The following is a 19,154-nucleotide window of genomic DNA, read 5'->3' as shown; positions in this document are numbered from 1 at the left end:
TACCTGAGCTGTTTTTATGCTTGTTTATATATAATGCATATCAGACCCAAAAACACTTCCAGGTCATAGTAGTCACTCTATGAATGGAGGTAGTTTTCTAATCAACCAGTGATCAACATTAGTAATACATGTCAAACTCAGTTTCTAGTAAAAAAAGAAATGTTTAATAACTGTCCTTTATAAATTTCTTTTCTTAATCTTAATACTACATTTCCTTGACTCTAAAATCCCATTGATCATAAGAGGTTCAACTTGAAACAACTTTTTGCCTAAAAAAGAAGTCCTATTTCATTAAATGTAGGCAAAAACCATAAAACCCAGGCTGATTTTATAAATGTTACAGTGTGAAAAATCATGCTTCCTGAAGAAATACAGTTTTGTTTCTATTGCTACTACTACTATTACCTTTACAATTCCCTTTTGCCTTATGTTCCCAGCAAACTAAATTAATTGCTTTGAGGAAAGGGAAGAATCTAAAATAATTCCAAAATTTTCATCAAATGATGCCACACGATGAAATAAAATGTGTAGAATAAGAAGATGAATTCAGTTCTGTCCGTATTGAGATTGACACCAACGGGGAAATGTTTAGTTGGCCATTTAAAAATATGAATGGCTCTCTGTAGAGAAACCTGCAGATGAGCATTTAGAAGATGTTTTAATGTGATTCTTTTAGTTGCAGATCCACTCAAGCTATTTCATATATAGGAGACATGAAGAGTAATAAAAGGAACCACTTGAGCCCATAGCTACTAAAGCTGGAAGATATTTCGAGAATCAAGATAGTTCCAAAGAGTCCCACATGAGGAATTCGTGAGTCTTTATTCTAAGCCTCAAACCATTATATTTTCTTTTTTGAATTACCATGTGATAAATATTTGTTTTGTATTAGTCCCTAAGCTAAGCATTTTATATGTTTTATCTCATGCAATATTCACAATTTCTGTGATTTATATTCTATTATATTCTATTATCCACATTTATAAATGAGAAACAGCTTTTGAGAATTTAAGCAACTTACCTAAGTTCCCTCAGCTAATTAGTGGTAAAGCTGGGATTTAACCTCAGCTTTTACCCAAGGCCTCAGTAGGACAATAGTAGGCACTTAGCGGGTACTATGCCCTATTCTGTCTCTGAATGTACCTTACAGTACTCTCCATTGGGCTCTTCTATTCCCCTGTAATTTCAGTCTGTGTATGACCCATCCTAATCTCTCTAGGTCCATCCATATCATGACTTTTCAATTTAATTCTCATTGTTAACTGATGATTTATTTCTCTGTTTGTGAAAAAAAAACAGTCTGTTTATCTCCAAGCACATATTTGAATTAAACTATGCAGTTCATAAATATTGCTTAGTCTGTATATTGGTTGCCCTCAGGTCAGGTGCCTATTCTTCACTGATTAGCTGTTATTTAAAAGACCAGTCAGGCCAAACAGAAGCTGCATGTGGGGTAGCTTCCTTAAGAAGAGAGTATGAATAAGGCAACGGTAGAAACATCTCTACAATAAAAGACAGATAGGAGGTGAAGCTATGGGAATTGAAAGGACTACAGCAGACCAAAAAGAGAGGTGTCCACATAACAGAAACCTAAGAAACAAACATATAACAATTAACCAGAGTAAGAGAAGTCGGTGCAAGAAATTAACATAAAACAGAAAACTAAGAGAACCAGTAGAAAAATAGAAAATGATGTTAAGGAATCCTATGAAGATTTTTGAAAAAAGAGAGTACATTCCACAACAACAAATGCTTCAGAAACGTCAATTCATTTATTTTATATATATATACATACATACACATATATACACACACACAATCTATCCTACTATAGCAGGATAACATATATATATATGTATTATATGTATGTATGCATAACTGTAAATATTTCCTACTATAATCCAGGGGACAACAGGGTTGGGAAAGAACAGGTCTTGTTGCTTTCATAGAGGAGGAAGCAAATGTTAATCATCACAAAAATTAATATGTAATTTCAATGATGAGACATAACACAGAGAAAAGATACATGGTACTTTGAGAGCATAGACTAAGAGTGCCTGATACTGTATGAGAGTTCAGGGAAAACTTGCCTTAGATTGATGCCTGAGCTGCAGCTTAAAAGATGGATGAGTATTGACCAGGTGAAGTAGAGGGGAGAAGAGGTTTCAGACAGAGATAATGGAATATATAAAACTCTTTGGCAAAAGGGAATATGATGACTGATAAAAGTCACTTCTGTGGCTGGAGTGGAGAGAGCAGAGACTTGACAAGAAAGAGATAATGCTACAGAGGTGGATAGGAGATTGACACACAAAACTTTGAGGGTCATGTTAATGAGTCTGCTGTTTTATTAGCCTGGATGCAATAAACTGGGAGGGAAAACAGAATGGTTGACATAATCAGATGAATATTCTGAGACAATTGCTCTAGCTGTAATAAGCAGAAGAAATCAAAGAGTGATATTATACAAGATTATTTCTGTTTCAGTTAACAAAATTCCCACTCATACTGGTTTAAGAAAAAAGACCATGTGTCGGCCCCTAAATTGTAATGTGTAGCCAAGAGCAGATATTCAAGCATTTGGGGATCTGATGCTCAATGATGTTTTCAGGAACATCTGCATCACAGCTCTGCTTTCTACTGTGTTGCTTTATTTTTAGGCAGGATCTACTTTTTTGGGGGTGAGATGATAGCTGGCAGCCTGATACATAAGATAAAAAAATCTCATATATTATCACCTCAGCAGAAAGAGAACCTCTTTTTTCTCTGAAGTTCCAACAAATATCCCAGGATAGACACTTACTAAACAACTTGGGTCACATGTGAATCCATGAAACAATAATTATGGTCAAGGAAGAGGATATACTCATGGTAAGAGAAGAATGACTTGCTCACTTCTAGAGCCAGGTGGTACTGTGAATCCCACCTGAACAACATGAACTGAAAAGAGGAAACGAACAGTCTCCACAGAAAAATATGGATGCCATCACCAGAAGTGGAAGATTTAAAGTAATTATGGAGGGACAGATTAAAAGGATCTTATGATAACCCTGAAATGAGATAGCCATAGTTTGAATTAAGGGTAAAGGGTAAATTCATAGGATTTTGTAATGAATTAGACAAGAGAGTAAGAGAGGTTGAGATACCAGGAATATGTCCTAAATTTCATGTTTAAATGACTGGTAAGGTCATTCACAGAGAGAGTCAAGACGGTAAGTGAGCCAGGTTTAGAAGTAGGGAGAGAAGGGAAAGATGATGAGTTTAATTTGGAATACATTGAGTTGGAAGTGCCATTGAGACTTATGAGAGACTTTAAGAAGACAGTTGGATATATAGGACTGAAGATCAGGAAAGACATCACGCCTATAGGGATAAGCTTCACCCAGGACTGGAACAGTCCACTGGTTTGGAGGTTACCAGTGATCATGGACAGTCATAAAGACAGAAGCCTGATTACCATCAGTGGAATGGATAAAAGGTGAGGAAATAAAGACAGCAAGTATATAGTAGTCATTGTGGTAGTATTAACTATGTATGCAAATTTACTGCTATTTCCTTCCCTGAAAAATAGAGTTTAATTTGCTTCTTCTGGATTCTGGGCTGGCCTTAGTAACTTGCTTGACCAGAAGAATGTAGTAGGAATAATGTTCTGGCACTTCCAATGCTACATCATAAGACTTCTAACTTCTGCCTGAGCCTCCTGGAACACATGTAAAGAAGCCCAAATAGCCAGCTATGTCTTGGGCAAATTATTAAACTCCTTAAACCTCAGTTTTCTTATTTGCATAATGATAAGCACAGCACTCAATATTTGCCAGTTGCTGCTGTATCGCTATTTTCTGATTAATCTGTAATGAAGTGAATTTGTACCATAAACAGAGATAAGATTTGGCTAATTTCCCCTTTACAAAGGATTATTTTCATAATATTTTGACCCTACAATAATTTTGGTGTTCACTATTTATGATTTTATCATAAACCAAGTCACTAGTCAACTAAAATATATACAATTAAAATTCTTGAAGGAAATAAATGTGATATCCTGTGCTTTTTGTGACAATGTAGGAACATTCAGTGGTGATATTTTCAGGAGCACTTTGCCATTCAAGCAGGGCTTTTCTGAAGTTACAAATAGCCGTACTCTAATATCATTTCCAGAAATACCACTTCTGCAAGTCAGAGAATTAAATTACCTGTTTAATCTAGTAACTGTTATAACTCCAAAGAGAGAATTTCAGGAAATATCACTCCCAGATTAAGTGTTCCTAAGAATGCCATCATAAAGGGGAATTTATGGGTATAATATGGCTACTAATTTTATGTAACTTGCATCTTTCAAAGGAGAAGAAAATAAGAACGATGAAGACACCACACCTGGATATATATAACAACTTGCATCCACATAACACATACAAATTTCCATAACTTCACTGGACTCGGTTTTCATATATAACCCAGGGAACATGCATTTTGCAGCCATGAGAGGAAAGGAGGCTCTTTTGACTCTCACTTCCTGAAAACCTCTTCCCCATCACGCTTGCAGACGGGGAAGGGAATATTGTCCTAGTTGCTCTTAGAAATCTGACTGTTGGTTTGCTGCATGTTTTCCACCAGCTGAGGTGAAGTGGGCTAATACAAACTCAGAAACCCAAGTGTTCACTGCGGGAGATTTATAGATGACAAAATCCCATCCTTACTTTGATCTTTTTGTGAGTTCCATTTCTTTTTTTCCCCTACTTTTTAAAAGAAAATAAGACTTTTCTAGATCTGAACCACTGGAAAACCAATTTCCAAAGGTCCCTTGTCTAAAAAGAAGTATGTATGACTGCAAATGCTGTGTTGTGCTGAGCAGACATCAGCCTTCAATGTTAGTACATTGAAAATGAGATAAATTGAGCATACATGGCATGGATAATATTGTTTTAAATTGTACATTAACCACCCCCCTTGTATTATATCCAGACACTGAAAAGGCTCTAACTACTTCGAATTATCATTATTATATTCATTGAGAATATTAGGTATGCTTGCAAAGTTATAAAGCAATTGAGATTTGATTTGAAAAAGTTTAATTTTCATTCACTTGAACCAAAAATTTCATATTTTCTGCTTAATTATATTAAGTGAAACAAAATATGGTAATGTGTTTAAAAATTGAAGTTTAAAAAACTAAACCAATATTTGAATTTTTTTCCTGTCTGATCCTATTAAAAACAAATCTCCAATGTCTCCATAGAAGTATCAAAAGGAGAAAATGTACCTAGCACAGTTTCTAACAAAAGTGAATAACCCAGACTTATGTTGGAAATATGCACAAATCTCTATCATGCTCTCTTGAATTCTTTTCATGTAAAATCCTCACACTCTCAAATCATGAGTAAAGACTTATATCTGTGTGCTAAAAGTCAGCGTCCCCTGTCAGGCCATGATGCTAACAGAGTGACAGTGGTCATAATATTTTTTAACTCAGCTCTTATCCCTCCCTTAGGGAATGATTCCCATTCCTTTAAGCTTCATGACTGCATAAGCATGAGCGAATCACATCAGAGAGAAAGAGAAACCTTCCTGAGAACGGTAGCATTGCCAAGATCTAGTAAAGAGTCTGTATGCTTTTTTTAAATTAACATATGTAACCACAAATCCTTAGGAATTTTAAACTAATGTACATATAAGAGGATTAAACAAATCAATATTTGTTCTCTGTGAACAGCTACTTTAGATACGTTAAGGATCTCTTTTTAAAATCTCTCTCAATGGTAAACTTGTGAGAATTATCCCAATCATTGTCTCAACCTAATTTTCCACTTAATTGTTTAATTTTTTCACATCAGTTCTTTCTAGAGGAGATTTAGGGTGATGAATATGAGACACATCTGTTTTACATACACACATGCACACACATGCATACATGATATGATTAATACAATAAAATTTAAAAGGCTGTAAAAAGAAGGAAGACAACTCAAGTCTGTCTCAATTCAGTATAATTTGTGTAAGTTTTCTTATGTTGGCACTCTAGCAATATAAAAAAAATCAGCCCAATACCTTTAAATATTTTATTGACAATATTAGTATATACTATCAAGATATTTTCAGGCAGGTAGTAAAAGTAAATATGACTTAACTCGTATCTTCTATTGTACTATAGGTATTAAAATGATGTAATGTTGTATAGTCTTTTTTAAAAAAGCATGTGTTATTGTCCTGAATAACCTCTATCTTCCCTTCACACACAAACGACTTGATAGTATATGGTACAGTTCTAAGATAAAGGAAAAGTTTCATTTAGCAGGTTCACTTGAAATATATTTAAAATGAAAATATGACATTTTCATTTGTGACATCAACAGGACCTAAACTGGATACATGAGAATGGTAAATATTCAGACTTACCTGAAAAGCCAACTGTTTTAAGTGTTTTCAGCCCACACGTAAAGATTTCATATCAATGAATAGTAATTCCATTAGGGGTGTTCTTTTAAAAGATCATGAGCCAAAATATTTCTTGTAGTAAAAAATTTTATTTATGGTGGAATTTCCAAAATTTCTTATATCTTGAAATTATCCACAAAGTACTATTTTGTGCTTACATTTAAAAGATACATTTCTTACAAGAAAAGATCAAAATATATACATTAGGCAGTATTATATTTTTATTTAATACAATATAACTAAAGGATTAAAGAGAAAAGAAATAGTTAAATATATTTAAAATTCCATTTAACTGATTCTCAGCTGTTTTAATGTTTTAAAGAAAAAAATAAAGCTCTAAACACCAGAGACATTTTGATGAGCAATATTTATAATATATATATGTATATATAAGTTAAGCATTGCAACAAGTTACCTTCAATGAATGGCCCCCCTATCAGAAATAGTATTACTGGAACTATGTATTAATATCTAAAGCAAAGAATAATAAAGAAGAAGAAAGTATTATTTGCAATGATGACTTTTTAGTTAAATACACTTTCTTATAAAGTGGCAAAGTAATCTTTACAAATTTACAACTGAAAAGAAATCTTTATATACATGTTGTCTTGGTTTGGGACTTTTTGAAGCCTTCTTCTTCCTGTGTATTAGGCCCTCCTGGAAGAAGTCATATAGACCAGAAAATTAGTTCATAGGACATGATAGATAAGCCTGGAACCAGAAGCCCCTGGAGTTGCAGGCTGTGAATCGGTGCTGGCAACTGGAGAGAGAGAGGCGGGATCCTGGAGAGGCAACCCGGGTTGCTCTGAGGAGGTGATCCGGTCCACTATGTTGGATAAGCAATCCAAGCTGGATAAGGAGTTTTTATCTGTGGCATATACTAAGGATACAAGAAGAAAAGCATTAAAAAATAATTAGCCCAAGATAGACAGATTTGCTTATGTTGCTCCTTAAACTGTAGGTCAGCTCCTCTGACACCCAGAGGTCAGGTGGTCACAGAAAGCCTAACATAGAAATTTGCAGCAAATATCTGGCAATTCCTGAGGGGTAGAGGTGGGGAGTGGGGAAGCCCCTTGATAATATTTCAAGCAACAGTGTGTGTGCATGTGTGTATGCATGTGTGCATGCGTGTCTGCTAGGGGGATTTGGAGCAGAAGATGTGTTTATTTTGCTTTACCAAAGCCTCCCTATAAGAACAATCACTTCCATTCTCCCTTCCCCAATACTATCAGGAAGAACAGAATTTTATAGGCTGAATTGTTAGGTTGAACTGGTAAAACTCCTGTGAAGTTATCAATTCTTACCATTTGATACATCGGGACAGTAGATGCTGTCAAAAGTGCTGCTCTTTCTGGACCAGACAGGACTGTTACATTCGGGCTATAATACAAGATACACAACAAAGTTTGTTTTCAGGTCTTGGCAAAAGATGTTCTGACCAACAGTGAGGCTGTGCTTGCCCACCAGCTCTGTAACCGAACACTGTCAATCACCTTCACTGCCTTGATTTAGGAAGGGCTAGCCCTCTCCAAATTCCAAGGGCACTGAGGTCAATCTCTGTGCTTGAAGAAGAGGAGAGCAGCAGCAAAGGGAAGAGGGGGTGGAATTCAGCAGCAGTGTGCATTGGGTTAACCATGCAAAATGGATTGGAGTAGAAGAAAGCCACACTAATTCAGGGAAAGAACACTTTCCCAGGGCAAAAACACATTAAAACCTGGCAGCCTTGGAGCAAACGCCCTCTAAAAAGAATGCATCAACATCTTTCAGCCAGGCCTCATTGGAGCAGGAACTGGGGCCGTGTGGGTATTTCTTTCCATTTCCTCATTAAGTTAGAAACGGTGCCTTTAGATATTAGCGTAGGGCATGATCCACAGATGGCATATTTTGAAAATAAATTCAGGAATGGAGAAAACATCTGAGTGATCATTCCCAGCCATCCATCTTCCATGTCAACTCTCGATTACAGTATACACCTAGAACCTGCTAGAAAGTTAAACTAAAATCTTGTTCAGCAGCGGTTTGGGGAGTCTTTCTAAATGTAGACCCCTCTCTTCTTTTAAAGCAACTCAGCATCTGCCTCCACCCCACTCTCCCCACTACACCAGGTTAAATGAGGTATAAGAACTTTAGAAAAGATTAGGGTGGCCTAGCAGGTACCAGATCTATTGCTTACCATGCCATCAGAGCAGTTGGAGGTGGGGCTGGTGGGCTCCGAGCAGCTCTGTCCCGGCAGGCTATAGTAGTTCTCCACCTGCTCTCTCAGCAACTCCTGCAGGCTCTCGATGTAGCGGATGGCATTCCTGAGGATCTCCACCTTGGGCAGCCTCTGGTTGGGGTTGGTCGTGGTACACCTCTTGAGGGTTTCGAAAGCCTGGTTGACCTTCTTCAGGCGCCTCCGCTCGCGCATAGTGGCTGCCTTCCGCCGATCCATGGTGGTGGACTTCCTCTTGCAGGCTTTGCAGGCCCACATGAGGCAGTGACCAGCCTGGTGGTGGCCGGTAGGCGCTCGCACGTGCTCGTCCTCGTCTGAGCCCTGCAGCTCTGCTTTGTGCGCTCCGAAGGCAGCCACTCGCGGCACAAACTCGTCCCCAAATTCACCCTCGGGGGACGGGATACAGGAGCCGTCGTAGAAGTACTCAGAAGGTGAGAACTGGCAGCCATCCATCACGTCCATCCTGCAGAGAGGCAGGCGGTGCCCCTGGACGGCAGCGAGAGGGATGGGGAAAAACGGAAGCCTGGCGCCTCCGCCGACGGGCAAATCCCGGGCGGAGCTCGCTAGTCTGTCGCTCCGGTAATTAACAAGGGCAGACGCCTCTTGGCCTGGGTCGACAAGCTGGGGTTGGGGTTCTTTATATATTCTTTCGGGAGGGAGGCTGGCCCCAGTGGCCAGGCACTATTAGCATATCCCACCGCAACCCCCGCGGGGGCTGTCTGGACAACCCTCCGCCTTTCCTCTAGAGACAATCTGCTGTGTACTGCCCCTTTTGACGCTAATGGTTTTACTGCATTTCTGCTGGGGCGGGAGTGGGTCCCCAACCTGCTCATTTGCACTCTCTAGATAAGCTAAAACAAGGGATCACTTAAGGAGTGTTTCACACAAAAGTAACGAAGGCAGTCCAACTTTTTGCAATTGCACACACATTTTAAAATAGTGGTAATAAATAGAAATCCCTTTCAGCTGGCACCAAGAGCTGACCTGACCTCCCAATCCTGGGCATGAGGAATCACCTGATTTGGGGGTGTTTGTTTCTCTTTTTCATGAACTTTAATTATCTCGAAATTTTTTTCCAGCAATTGGATTGAATACGGTTATTAAAAACTTGAAGTGGCATTTTCAATCTTGGAGTGAATACAGGGTTTGCCTTTTAAAATCTATTTTGTATAGCTTCAGATGAGTAAAATTTTGCTCAGATTGTCATTTATTCTAGGCTCTACCTTATTGAGGGTATGGAGGGAGGTGCCTTTTCCCATGACGGGGCTTGCTCTGAGTTCTCCCTGTATGTCTGCTCATCTAAAAGGAGGTGGGGCACAGGAGGGCCAGGTGACCAGGAACATTCCTCCCGTTCTTGCTTCCTTCATTTTCCCCTTCTGTACGTATTTGTTGAGCACCTTCTCCTTTGTGCCAGGCCTTCCCTAGATCCTGAGCAGGCCAAAGACCTGCATTGAAAGTGTCTCTAAGATTTCCCATAGAAGAAGCCCAGTTTTCGACGGCAAACTCCCTTTCCAGGGGCGAGTCTCCTTTCTCCCTCTCTTTCTGCTCCGCCCTGTCATTTCTACAGACTAAACAGCCAAGCTGGGCTTTGGGGTTGCTAATTTTCTGCTTTCAGGCAAACTAACACCGTTACAGATGCGTCCCAGCTGCCGCCACTGCAATCCTTGACTCGTGTAAAATTTCCAACTCCTCAAACCAGGAGTAACTTCACACACTTCAGTGACAAAAGCCTTCCAGAAAAGCAATCACAGCAGGGTCTTTAGAACTTCGATGGATAGAAGGCAAGAGGGGAGGGTTGTCATTTAAGTGAGAATGAATCTATTAATCAGCTTTTACCAATCCTCCTCCACCCTTAATCCACTTTCAGGTTATTTGGGTTGGGGAGGTGCTGTTTATATTTAGGAAAAGCAATTACTTAAGGTCTACACAATTAGTCTGGGGTTTTGGACTAGGTCTTGTGGCCTCATTAAAAGAAGCAGGAGTGTTCTCAACTCAATCTAGGGTAACCCAGTTCAATAAATATAGTGGCTACAAAGTTATTGGGAGGAGGATGGAGTTTTCCTTCCTATTATTATTATTATTTCTTTCAGTGAATGGAACTTTGTACTTTTTTTTGCAGAATTATTTTCTTAAAGCAACACTGGTTCATTGATCCAGCATCTTCAGGGGCCAGAGAAGTAGCAACCTTTTCAGGGTGAGATCTTCTCTCTAAAGTGAAGACCTTGAAAACCAGAGGTGGGAGAGTGACACTGTCAGTCACTAAGGTTTGCTAGCCACAGCATTGCTCTCTCCTCTCTTCTGTCCTGTCATCTCTAAGACAAAGATCTCTCCTGAAAATCAGGCTCCCTCTCACACCAATGGGCTGCTTAATCATCTGACCAGTGGGAAATCCATCTGCACCTTTTTTAGGGCTATTAACAAGTCTATGCCTTTGAAATGAATACGGTATCCAGGGCTATGCCAGATAAAAAGAGGCAAGTTCAAGAAGAACCCAGGTGGAATCTAAGATGCCATCCACGCTGGTGGAAACATTCAAATGCACAGCAAATGCAAAGCACATTGCTACCTCTGAAATACAATAGTGGGTAGATATCCCCCCCCAGGAATTCTCAGCCAAGTCCCACAGTTTCTATTAGCAGCCATATGACCACTTTTTAATTTTTTTGGCTGTGGAGTCCACAAATTAGCTCGGACTTGTGCTTTGGACACAAATAAACTTGGTCTTTAAGGTTTGAGTGAAAGTTAGAGGTTACGCTTCTGCTCATCTTTCAGCTAATTTCTGAAAGCACTTAACGTGATTTGTACTCAAGCCCCTCAGCGTGAAATATTTTTAACTAACAATTATTGAGAATTTTCTATTTGCCCCGCACTGTTCTCAACCCTTTCCATAGATTAACTTAACAATTAATACTCCAAACCACCCTGTGGGAGCTATTATTGGGCCCATTGTAGAAAGAAAGTAAACCCGAGCTCCAGGGACTAGGTTATTTGCCCCAAGGTCACACAGGATTGGAAACTAGGCATCCTGTCATTACAATTCCTACTCCTAGAGGTGATTTTGTTTGTTTTCTTCTTCAATTAATTTAGGCTCCGTGAGCTTCCTTAGGGCTCCAAAGCAGAAACTCGCAAAAGCTGGCTACTCAACATTTTTCCCTGGCTCCTGTGCCTGGGAAGACGCTGTCACTCAGGAGCCTCTGTCAGTAAGCGTAGTTCTCAGAGGTTAGAGCTGTCTCTGGTAAGGTGATCTCAAAACAAAGTTACCAGAGTGCCGCGAGCGAGTGGAACTAAAGAAGCCGAGAAAACACAAGCGCCCGGCGGCTTAATGGGACTTGCTAGCAGGAGAACAGGGTCCGGAGTTGAGAGCCCTTGGGACGCAAGTGCTGAAAATAGGATCTCAGAGCACCAAAGTAAAAAGAAATAAGACAAAACTTTTAAAACGCTGTCAGGGGCGAGGGAAGAAAGAGAGAGAGAGAGAGAAAAAAAAACAAAAACAAAAAAACAGCAATATGCTAAGACGGTAGGCAGCCAGCACCACAAAGATGGCTACAGTGTCCCAATTCAGGAGCGGTCTCCCTGCTCTTTTCCCAGGGGAGACCTGGAAGGGGAAAAATAAAGAACTGGGTGAGCAACATAGAGAAAAGCATTTTTTTTTTAGTGGGTTGGCTAGGGAAGCATGGGAAAAGTTTTAAAAATGGCTCTGAAAAGATCTACTCAGGACACCCTTTTGTACTCAAAGTCGGACTAGATTGGCTTTTGCTCCTCACACAAATCATTCTCAGTAAACTATCGCAAGAACAAAAAGCCAAAAACTGCATATTCTCACTCATAGGTGGGAATTGAACAATGAGAACACATGGACACAGGAAGGGGAACATCACACTCTGGGGACTGTGGTGGGGTGCGGGGAGGGGGGAGGGATAGCATTGGGAGATATACCTAATGCTAGATGACGAGTTAGTGGGTGCAGCGCACCAGCATGGCACATGTATACATATGTAACTAACCTGCACATTGCGCACATGTACCCTAAAACCTAAAGTATAATAATAATAAATAAATTAATTAATTAATTTTAAAAAAAGAATGAAAATAAGTTTTCCACTATTTCTGCAAAGAAGTGGATTTCTTGCTTGCAGAGAAAACGCACATTTATTTCATATGTAAACAGGTTATTAGAAATGACACTCCAACACTGTCTGCTAGGAAAGTCTACTAGTAGGTAGATAAGGGGAAGAAAACTCAGTCACCTGTGGTGCTATAAATGGATACCCACTAAGGCTCTGGTGAAGTATTTATTTATTTATTTATTTCATTTTATATTCTGAAAAAATAAATACATTTGATTTTCTTACAATTTAGAATTATAGTCAGGTTCTAATTGCAATGACCTTTAAGTAACATCGCCTTTTTTTTTAAGTGAAATCTGTGTTAGTTTAAGCATTATGGCAACACACTAATATTGATGGACAGACCACACCAGCAAAATGATGCTCATACCTTCCTCTTCTAGTAAATTTTGCCCACCCTAGGCTTTCTGCATTGTTGAAAATTCTCTATGCTTTTCTTGGAGGGAGAAACCAAATACATATAGAAGGATACATACATTCCAATTCACTTCTGCCCCTGCCTGCAGATCCTTATCAACTCCTGGACTAAGGGAGTTGTTCTTGATATTTTTTGTATTATAGATGACTTCACAATGTGCTCAACAATTGCAAACTGCTATTAGCTCTGGGAATCAGGCACACCTAAGTAAACACATTAGTACCTGCCAGAGCTGCTGGAAGAATTTGTGAAGACAGCTGAGGAAGACATTGGCCTCTGCTTGAATTAGAGGACTTCCAGGAGAGATCAAAGGCCTAAGTAAGGACATTTAGCAGCCTTGAGAGTACAGAAGGTAGCCAGTTCTTACAGCGTTATCTTTGTTCCAGCACATGGCATAGCCATTCCATCTCAGACTGACTCTGAACTAGGCTTGCAAAAAAATTGCTTTTTTCAGAGTGAAACCTCTATGATGGAGGATCATCTTTTATAAGTGTAATAGTTTAAGGGAGTGACTGGAGGGGCCTGTCAGAGAAATAGCTTGGTGGTTTGGCTCTTTGAGAAAATACTACGTTATTGATAATTTATCAATGCATTGGATTAGGCAATTAGATATTCAAAGCTTAAACAAAAATGTTTAAAAAAATTCCAGCTATGGTGTTGTGGGAGAGCGATTTTGAAATGACAAAATGGGATAAAATGTTACTAGAAGAAAAACACAACTGGGTAAATTCTAACTTTAGTTAAAAAAAAAAAAAAGTCTTAATAAGGATAGAGATCACTTTCAGCATCCCAAGATTTCTCTGCTAGTTTCAGAAGTAGTTGTGAACCCTAAATTCCAGCATTCCCTCCACTCCCAAAACAAATGCAAGAGTTTGGAGAAAAATAAATGAGACTGTTAGACCTAAGAGGATTTCCAGTGTTCAGGCTTGGAATTCAGTGATCCAGGTATTGAAATTAGTATGAAAGCCAGCATTTGATTTTCTGCAAATCATTTCTGTAGTAATATAATAAAGAAAATCACTCATTATTTTGTACTTGATAACTTTACACCTGCCTCTGGAAAGAGGCTTGAATTTAATCCCAAATTGCTTATCTTTACCAAGTTATTATGTCTTGATTATCTGCTTCCACAGCCCTGTTTATTTTGGCTTTGGCCTCAGTAAAGATTATCATCATTAATATCAAACAAAAACATTTTAATTGCAAACACACCAAGGATTTCATTGGAAAGCCTAACATGTCATCTGTAGCAGTGGAGGTCACATGAAGTCTTTGGGAAATATTTGCTCTATTTAATGAAGAGACTTCTATAGGCAAACTTATTCCAAACAATTTCTCAAGTTACCCAGCTAAGAGAGATAGAGAGGATTTGGCTTGCAAAGACTGAATAAAATCCATCAACAAGTAAAGTCCATGAATTAATAAAAGCATTCTGCTGTTGAGCCATTTATAACACAGATCTTACTATAAGTATATGCTAAATTATAAATTAAATGAGTTCACCTAATCAGTTACATTATTTTGTGTTGCATAATAAATCTGAATTTTAAAAATAGAAGTGTGCGTATATACAATTTGGGGAAAATCCCTGTTGATTCTCAGGGAGAAAATGATGGGCATCTAATAAGCATAATTAATGGGCATAGACACTACCCAGATATATTCACACACGTTTTGGTTGGATAATCTGAAATGCTTTACCATTTATTTTTTTAAGTTACTGCTCTAATTTGGAGTTCACTAGCTAGCCACTCTTGAGAAAAAGCTTTTGGAAAACAAAAGCCAAGGAGAGCCAAATTTTTCCCCATACCATAAAATGTTGCTTATTAATTTCCCAAGGCAAGCTGGGCTCAGTGGAATGGGCCTGTAGTCCCAGCTACCTGAAAGGCTGAGGCTGGAGGATCACTTGAATCCAGGAGTTCAAGCCTGGGCAACAGGGACACATCACCCCTTAAAAAGAAAAAAAAAGGAGGAAAGAAAGAAATTGCCAATGTGCCAAGGCATCTGTTCCACAGAGCATGATGGTTAAGAACACAGGCTTGAATCCACTGATAATTGCCTGGCTCTGAATCCTGGCTCTATGCAGTACTTAACCAAGTGCAGGAAACTCTGTTCCAAGGATCTTCTGTAAAGTAAAAGTAATAGCAGTACCTCTCTCATCTGTTGTAGGATTATGAGTTAATATTTAAATACTAAGAATGGCTCATTTATGTTGCTTTTGTTCTCATTGTTGTCAATAATTTCCCCAGCCAGAGCAAGGAAAGGCTGAAGAAACTATGGCTTTCGATGGAAGGAAAGGGTCTTTGAATTGACTAATGAAGAAGAGAACTGGCATCTAGTGTTTATTTTGTGCCATTTTGGCTAAGCACTTCACATGTGTTATCTCAGTGAATCTTCACAACCTCAGGAGGAAACGGGACTAAGAATGAGCAGTGACTAGCCCTAGACAATGGCAGCCTGGATTCCATCTAGGTAGCCAACCCCACACAGGCTCAGCAGTTTGCATCCGCTAAATCTCCCACCTGCCTCTCCCAAACCTTTAAAAGAGATTGTATGTCAATGTCAGCTTCCACTATGAACCTTTCTGCATTTTAAATTTGTTTTAGAAGAAATCTGAATTTCCCATATACTCAGAAAACGCAGTGACTATTATCCCCAGGAAGAGGCCTTCCTTTCTGAGAGGAAAAAGGGGCAAGATACAGATCTGTACCTCCAGGGGGCACTGTCTGTGGTGCTATCTGGAACTTAGGTGCGCAATAAGAAGGTCCAGCCTTTGGAGGGTTACGAAGGAAAGGGTGGGCTGGGAAATACTGAATCCGATTTGATTTTCACATCTGGTAACTGAAGACTAGCTGTTGGGGAGGAGGAGGAAAGGTAGAAGTTCAGGGGTGGGGGAAGGGAGTGAAGATGCCACTTACAGAATCTAAGAGAGAAGTCGCAATTCAAAAGAAATGGCTTCCTCCTCTCGTCTGCCTCACTTCCCACTGTGTTTTTTGGTGGTCGTTTCTTCCTGAGGTTACAGGATAAACAAACCTGGCACACGTTGTAAAATCCGCATGGTGAAGAGCTCCTGGGGCTTCTAGCCTCTTTGGGGCTTTGCTGTTTGGCCCGGCTAAGAGGTTGCATATGTGTTGTTGTTGTCTTTTGCCCTCAACCATTGAAACCTTCCCTCACTTGAAGCCGCCCTCCCTTCAGAGCAGCCCACCCCACCTCCAGAGACAGATTGCCCATTTCTTTTATCTTTCGTATATGGAAAACAAACCCAAGCCAAACGAGGCCTTGAGAATATTCCAGTCTGCTAGGGACCAGTCTAGTTCAAGAAAACTGGGGAGGGGGCCCGAGATCCGGCCCTGAGGATGCCGGATGCAGCCCCGGGAACTCCAGATCCACACTTCAGGACAAGAGCGGCCTGGGAAGGCTAAGAGGGAAGGCAGTTTGGCGGTAAATCCGCTGAAGATCTTTTCGGGAAATGAGCACAGTTTTGGTGTGGTAATTTCTTGCAACCATATTTTCCTAGATTGAAAATTCCATTGTTAACTTTGGGTGAGTAAATCTCACCCAGATCTCCAGGTATAGGAGTGTAAAACCAGACGGAAAAAGATGCTGATAAAAGGAAAAATGACATTTTTCTTCTGGGCACTATTCACTTCCAATGACAAGTGTGAGGTCTACGAGAGATAGGAAAGTATCCAGTTTAATTCAGAAAGGGGAAAGCCAAATTTCCTTTCAATTGGCATGTAAGGAAACACCCAAATAAATGGGCTTGTGTGGTGTCTAAATTAAAATATGGCACCCTTTATTTTTGTACACATGCCTCCAAACATATTTTTCCAGTTCCATCAAATTAGGACCAACTTTGTTCATATAGAAACTTCTTTTTAATATTACAATACCAGGATCCTCGCACATTTTATATACATCATTCCACATTTAAAATATATTTTAGGTTTACATAAAAAAAGAAAGTGCTAATCTATTTACAAAAATACATTAAATACTCCTAACATTAAATGCAACGTTCCCACTTTAGACAGGAATGAACTTCTTTTGAACATGGCACAAAAGGATCACCGTAATAAAAGTTAATATATTATAAAACCAACCAAACAAAAACAAAATAAGGAGGCTAGACCTAAGCCACTCGCGGTTCCAAAAAAATAAAAGCCCAAAGCTGAAAGGCTTTTTCATTTGAGCGTGCACAACAGTTTTCGCAACGTTTCTTTGTGCATGTGTCTCCTTCCCTTTCACCAACTTTTCGGTCTGGGTTCCTAAATGTTAATGTAATGTGACCTAATCTAAAGGATTAGGCCAGGAAGGGTCGGTGGGATCTTCCTGCTGCGTGAAGAAGGTCTCAAGCGCCGGCCCAGTTACTTCTCCACCACTTCCTCCACGCAGGGGAGTTTGCGTTCCTCCGAGGAAATACTGTCCACGATGGAAGAAAGGCATCGAAGGCTACTCGAGGCTGATGAATCAATACTTGCTCCTCCTGAGCGAAAAAACAAACACACAAACATGGCACCCAAAGAAGGAAAATGAAGCAGCTCCGCGCCCCGCGCGAGGCCGCTTTGGCAGCGCAGAAAGGCCTGGTCCCTGCGCGCAAAGAGCGCCCTTTTCGCAGGGCGCGTCCCTGCTCTCGCTTCGAGCCCTCTCGGCCCAAGCATCCTATCCACCTCCCGAATTTTCTCTGGCGCGGCCCAGAGCCCTTTCTTTTACTTTACCTTCCTTAGCCGTTATCACGAGCCCCCTGGAATGATCGGAAACACTTGGCCACTGGGAGCTGCAGGTGCGCAGGAAATCCGCACCCTCAAGCTGGAGGGAAAAGCAAGGCAAGCAGCAGATTAGGAAAGAAACATCGGTTCCGGGGGTGGGGTGGGGTGGGGGGGGGGGCGGCTTTCCTGCTTCCTCGGGCCGGGTACGCATTTCCTGCCTATTGCAAGCACCCGGTCTTCTCGGGTCACTGGGGGTTCATTAGAGACGGAGCGGGAGGGGCGGGCGAGAAAGGGGGAAGGGAAAAAAAAACCAAGCAGCTGGAGGTTAAGGCCCCGAGGAAGGCGTTCAATCAGCCTTTGCATTTCCCTGCCCCGGCAGCATCTAGGCTTACATTTTCTTGTTTGGGTCTGTAGCTGAAGGGGTCCACCCCCAGCTCCTGCATCTTCTCCTGCTGATCCAGCCGGTGCAGCAGGTCCTGCAGCCGCTCAATGTAGCTGATGGCGCTCCGCAGAATCTCCACCTTGGGCAGCCTCTGGTTGGGGTTGGCCACAGTTCGCCGCTTCAGTGCCTCGAAGGCCTCGTTGATTTTCTTTAGCCTCCTCCTTTCGCGCAGGGTGGCGGCTTTTCGCCGGTCAGTGGGGGCAGATTTTCTCTTGCAGGTCTTGCAAGCCCAGATCAGACATTGGCCGGGGCAATGTGGAGGCTGCAGGCCCGGGGGCGCCAGGACATGTTCCTCTCCGCTGCTGTCGCTCCCCGCTTCCGGGGGCATTTGGTCCTGGCAGGGGGACAGGGTACCATCACTCCCTGGATACAAAGGAGAGCCTTCTGCCACTTCTAATGGCTGCAGAGTAACATTTTCCCCATCCAAGTAGAAGAAATAGGAGCCAGTTTCAAAAAGGTCCATCATCATGTTCTCCTCCTTGGCCTCTGACTCGATCTGAACTGGGTGATGGACTCAAAAACCCAGAGGAACCACCCAGATGGCATTTAATTAGTGCAGTGACATAAGTCGACCCAGCTTTATATATAGTAGCTCCTGAAACTCAATCCAACTTTTAGCTGTCATGGAGCATCAGTCTCCCAATGTGATTGCAGCTAGTGCTCTCTAGAACATCTAGTTTGAAAGAAAACTGAGAAGTGTCACCTCCCAGAGTGTTGTGACAATCTATGTGCAGACCAGGTTACACAGAGAGAATCACATAACTTAAACAAAGCATTGAACGCTTCCATTTTGGGCAGTTTAGGTACTAACCTG

General features: G+C 40.7%; 2 protein-coding genes across 2 annotated transcripts; both read right to left on the bottom strand.

The window, feature by feature from the left end:
- Positions 1 to 6,501: 6,501 nt before the first annotated feature.
- MYF5 (myogenic factor 5) lies at positions 6,502 to 9,258 on the bottom strand. The gene is made up of 3 exons (XM_002823546.3): positions 8,606 to 9,258; positions 7,737 to 7,812; positions 6,502 to 7,312 (listed from the first exon to the last, which is right to left on the bottom strand). The coding sequence occupies exons 1-3, from the start codon at positions 9,104 to 9,106 to the stop codon at positions 7,122 to 7,124; spliced, it is 768 nt and encodes a 255-aa protein (XP_002823592.1). The 5' UTR covers positions 9,107 to 9,258; the 3' UTR covers positions 6,502 to 7,121.
- Positions 9,259 to 15,725: 6,467 nt separating this feature from the next.
- Positions 15,726 to 18,896, bottom strand: MYF6 (myogenic factor 6). Its single transcript, XM_002823545.4, has 3 exons — positions 18,291 to 18,896; positions 17,908 to 17,998; positions 15,726 to 17,675 (listed from the first exon to the last, which is right to left on the bottom strand). Exons 1-3 carry the CDS (start codon positions 18,807 to 18,809, stop codon positions 17,557 to 17,559), a joined length of 729 nt encoding a protein of 242 aa, XP_002823591.1. The 5' UTR covers positions 18,810 to 18,896; the 3' UTR covers positions 15,726 to 17,556.
- Between the last annotated feature and the right edge of the window lie 258 nt (positions 18,897 to 19,154).

This window comes from Pongo abelii, chromosome 10 (genome assembly GCF_028885655.2).
Source record: "Pongo abelii isolate AG06213 chromosome 10, NHGRI_mPonAbe1-v2.0_pri, whole genome shotgun sequence".
NCBI classification, from domain to species: Eukaryota; Metazoa; Chordata; class Mammalia; order Primates; family Hominidae; genus Pongo; species Pongo abelii.
Note: the sequence above shows the minus strand (reverse complement) of the source record. Positions and strands in the feature narration are given on the sequence as shown.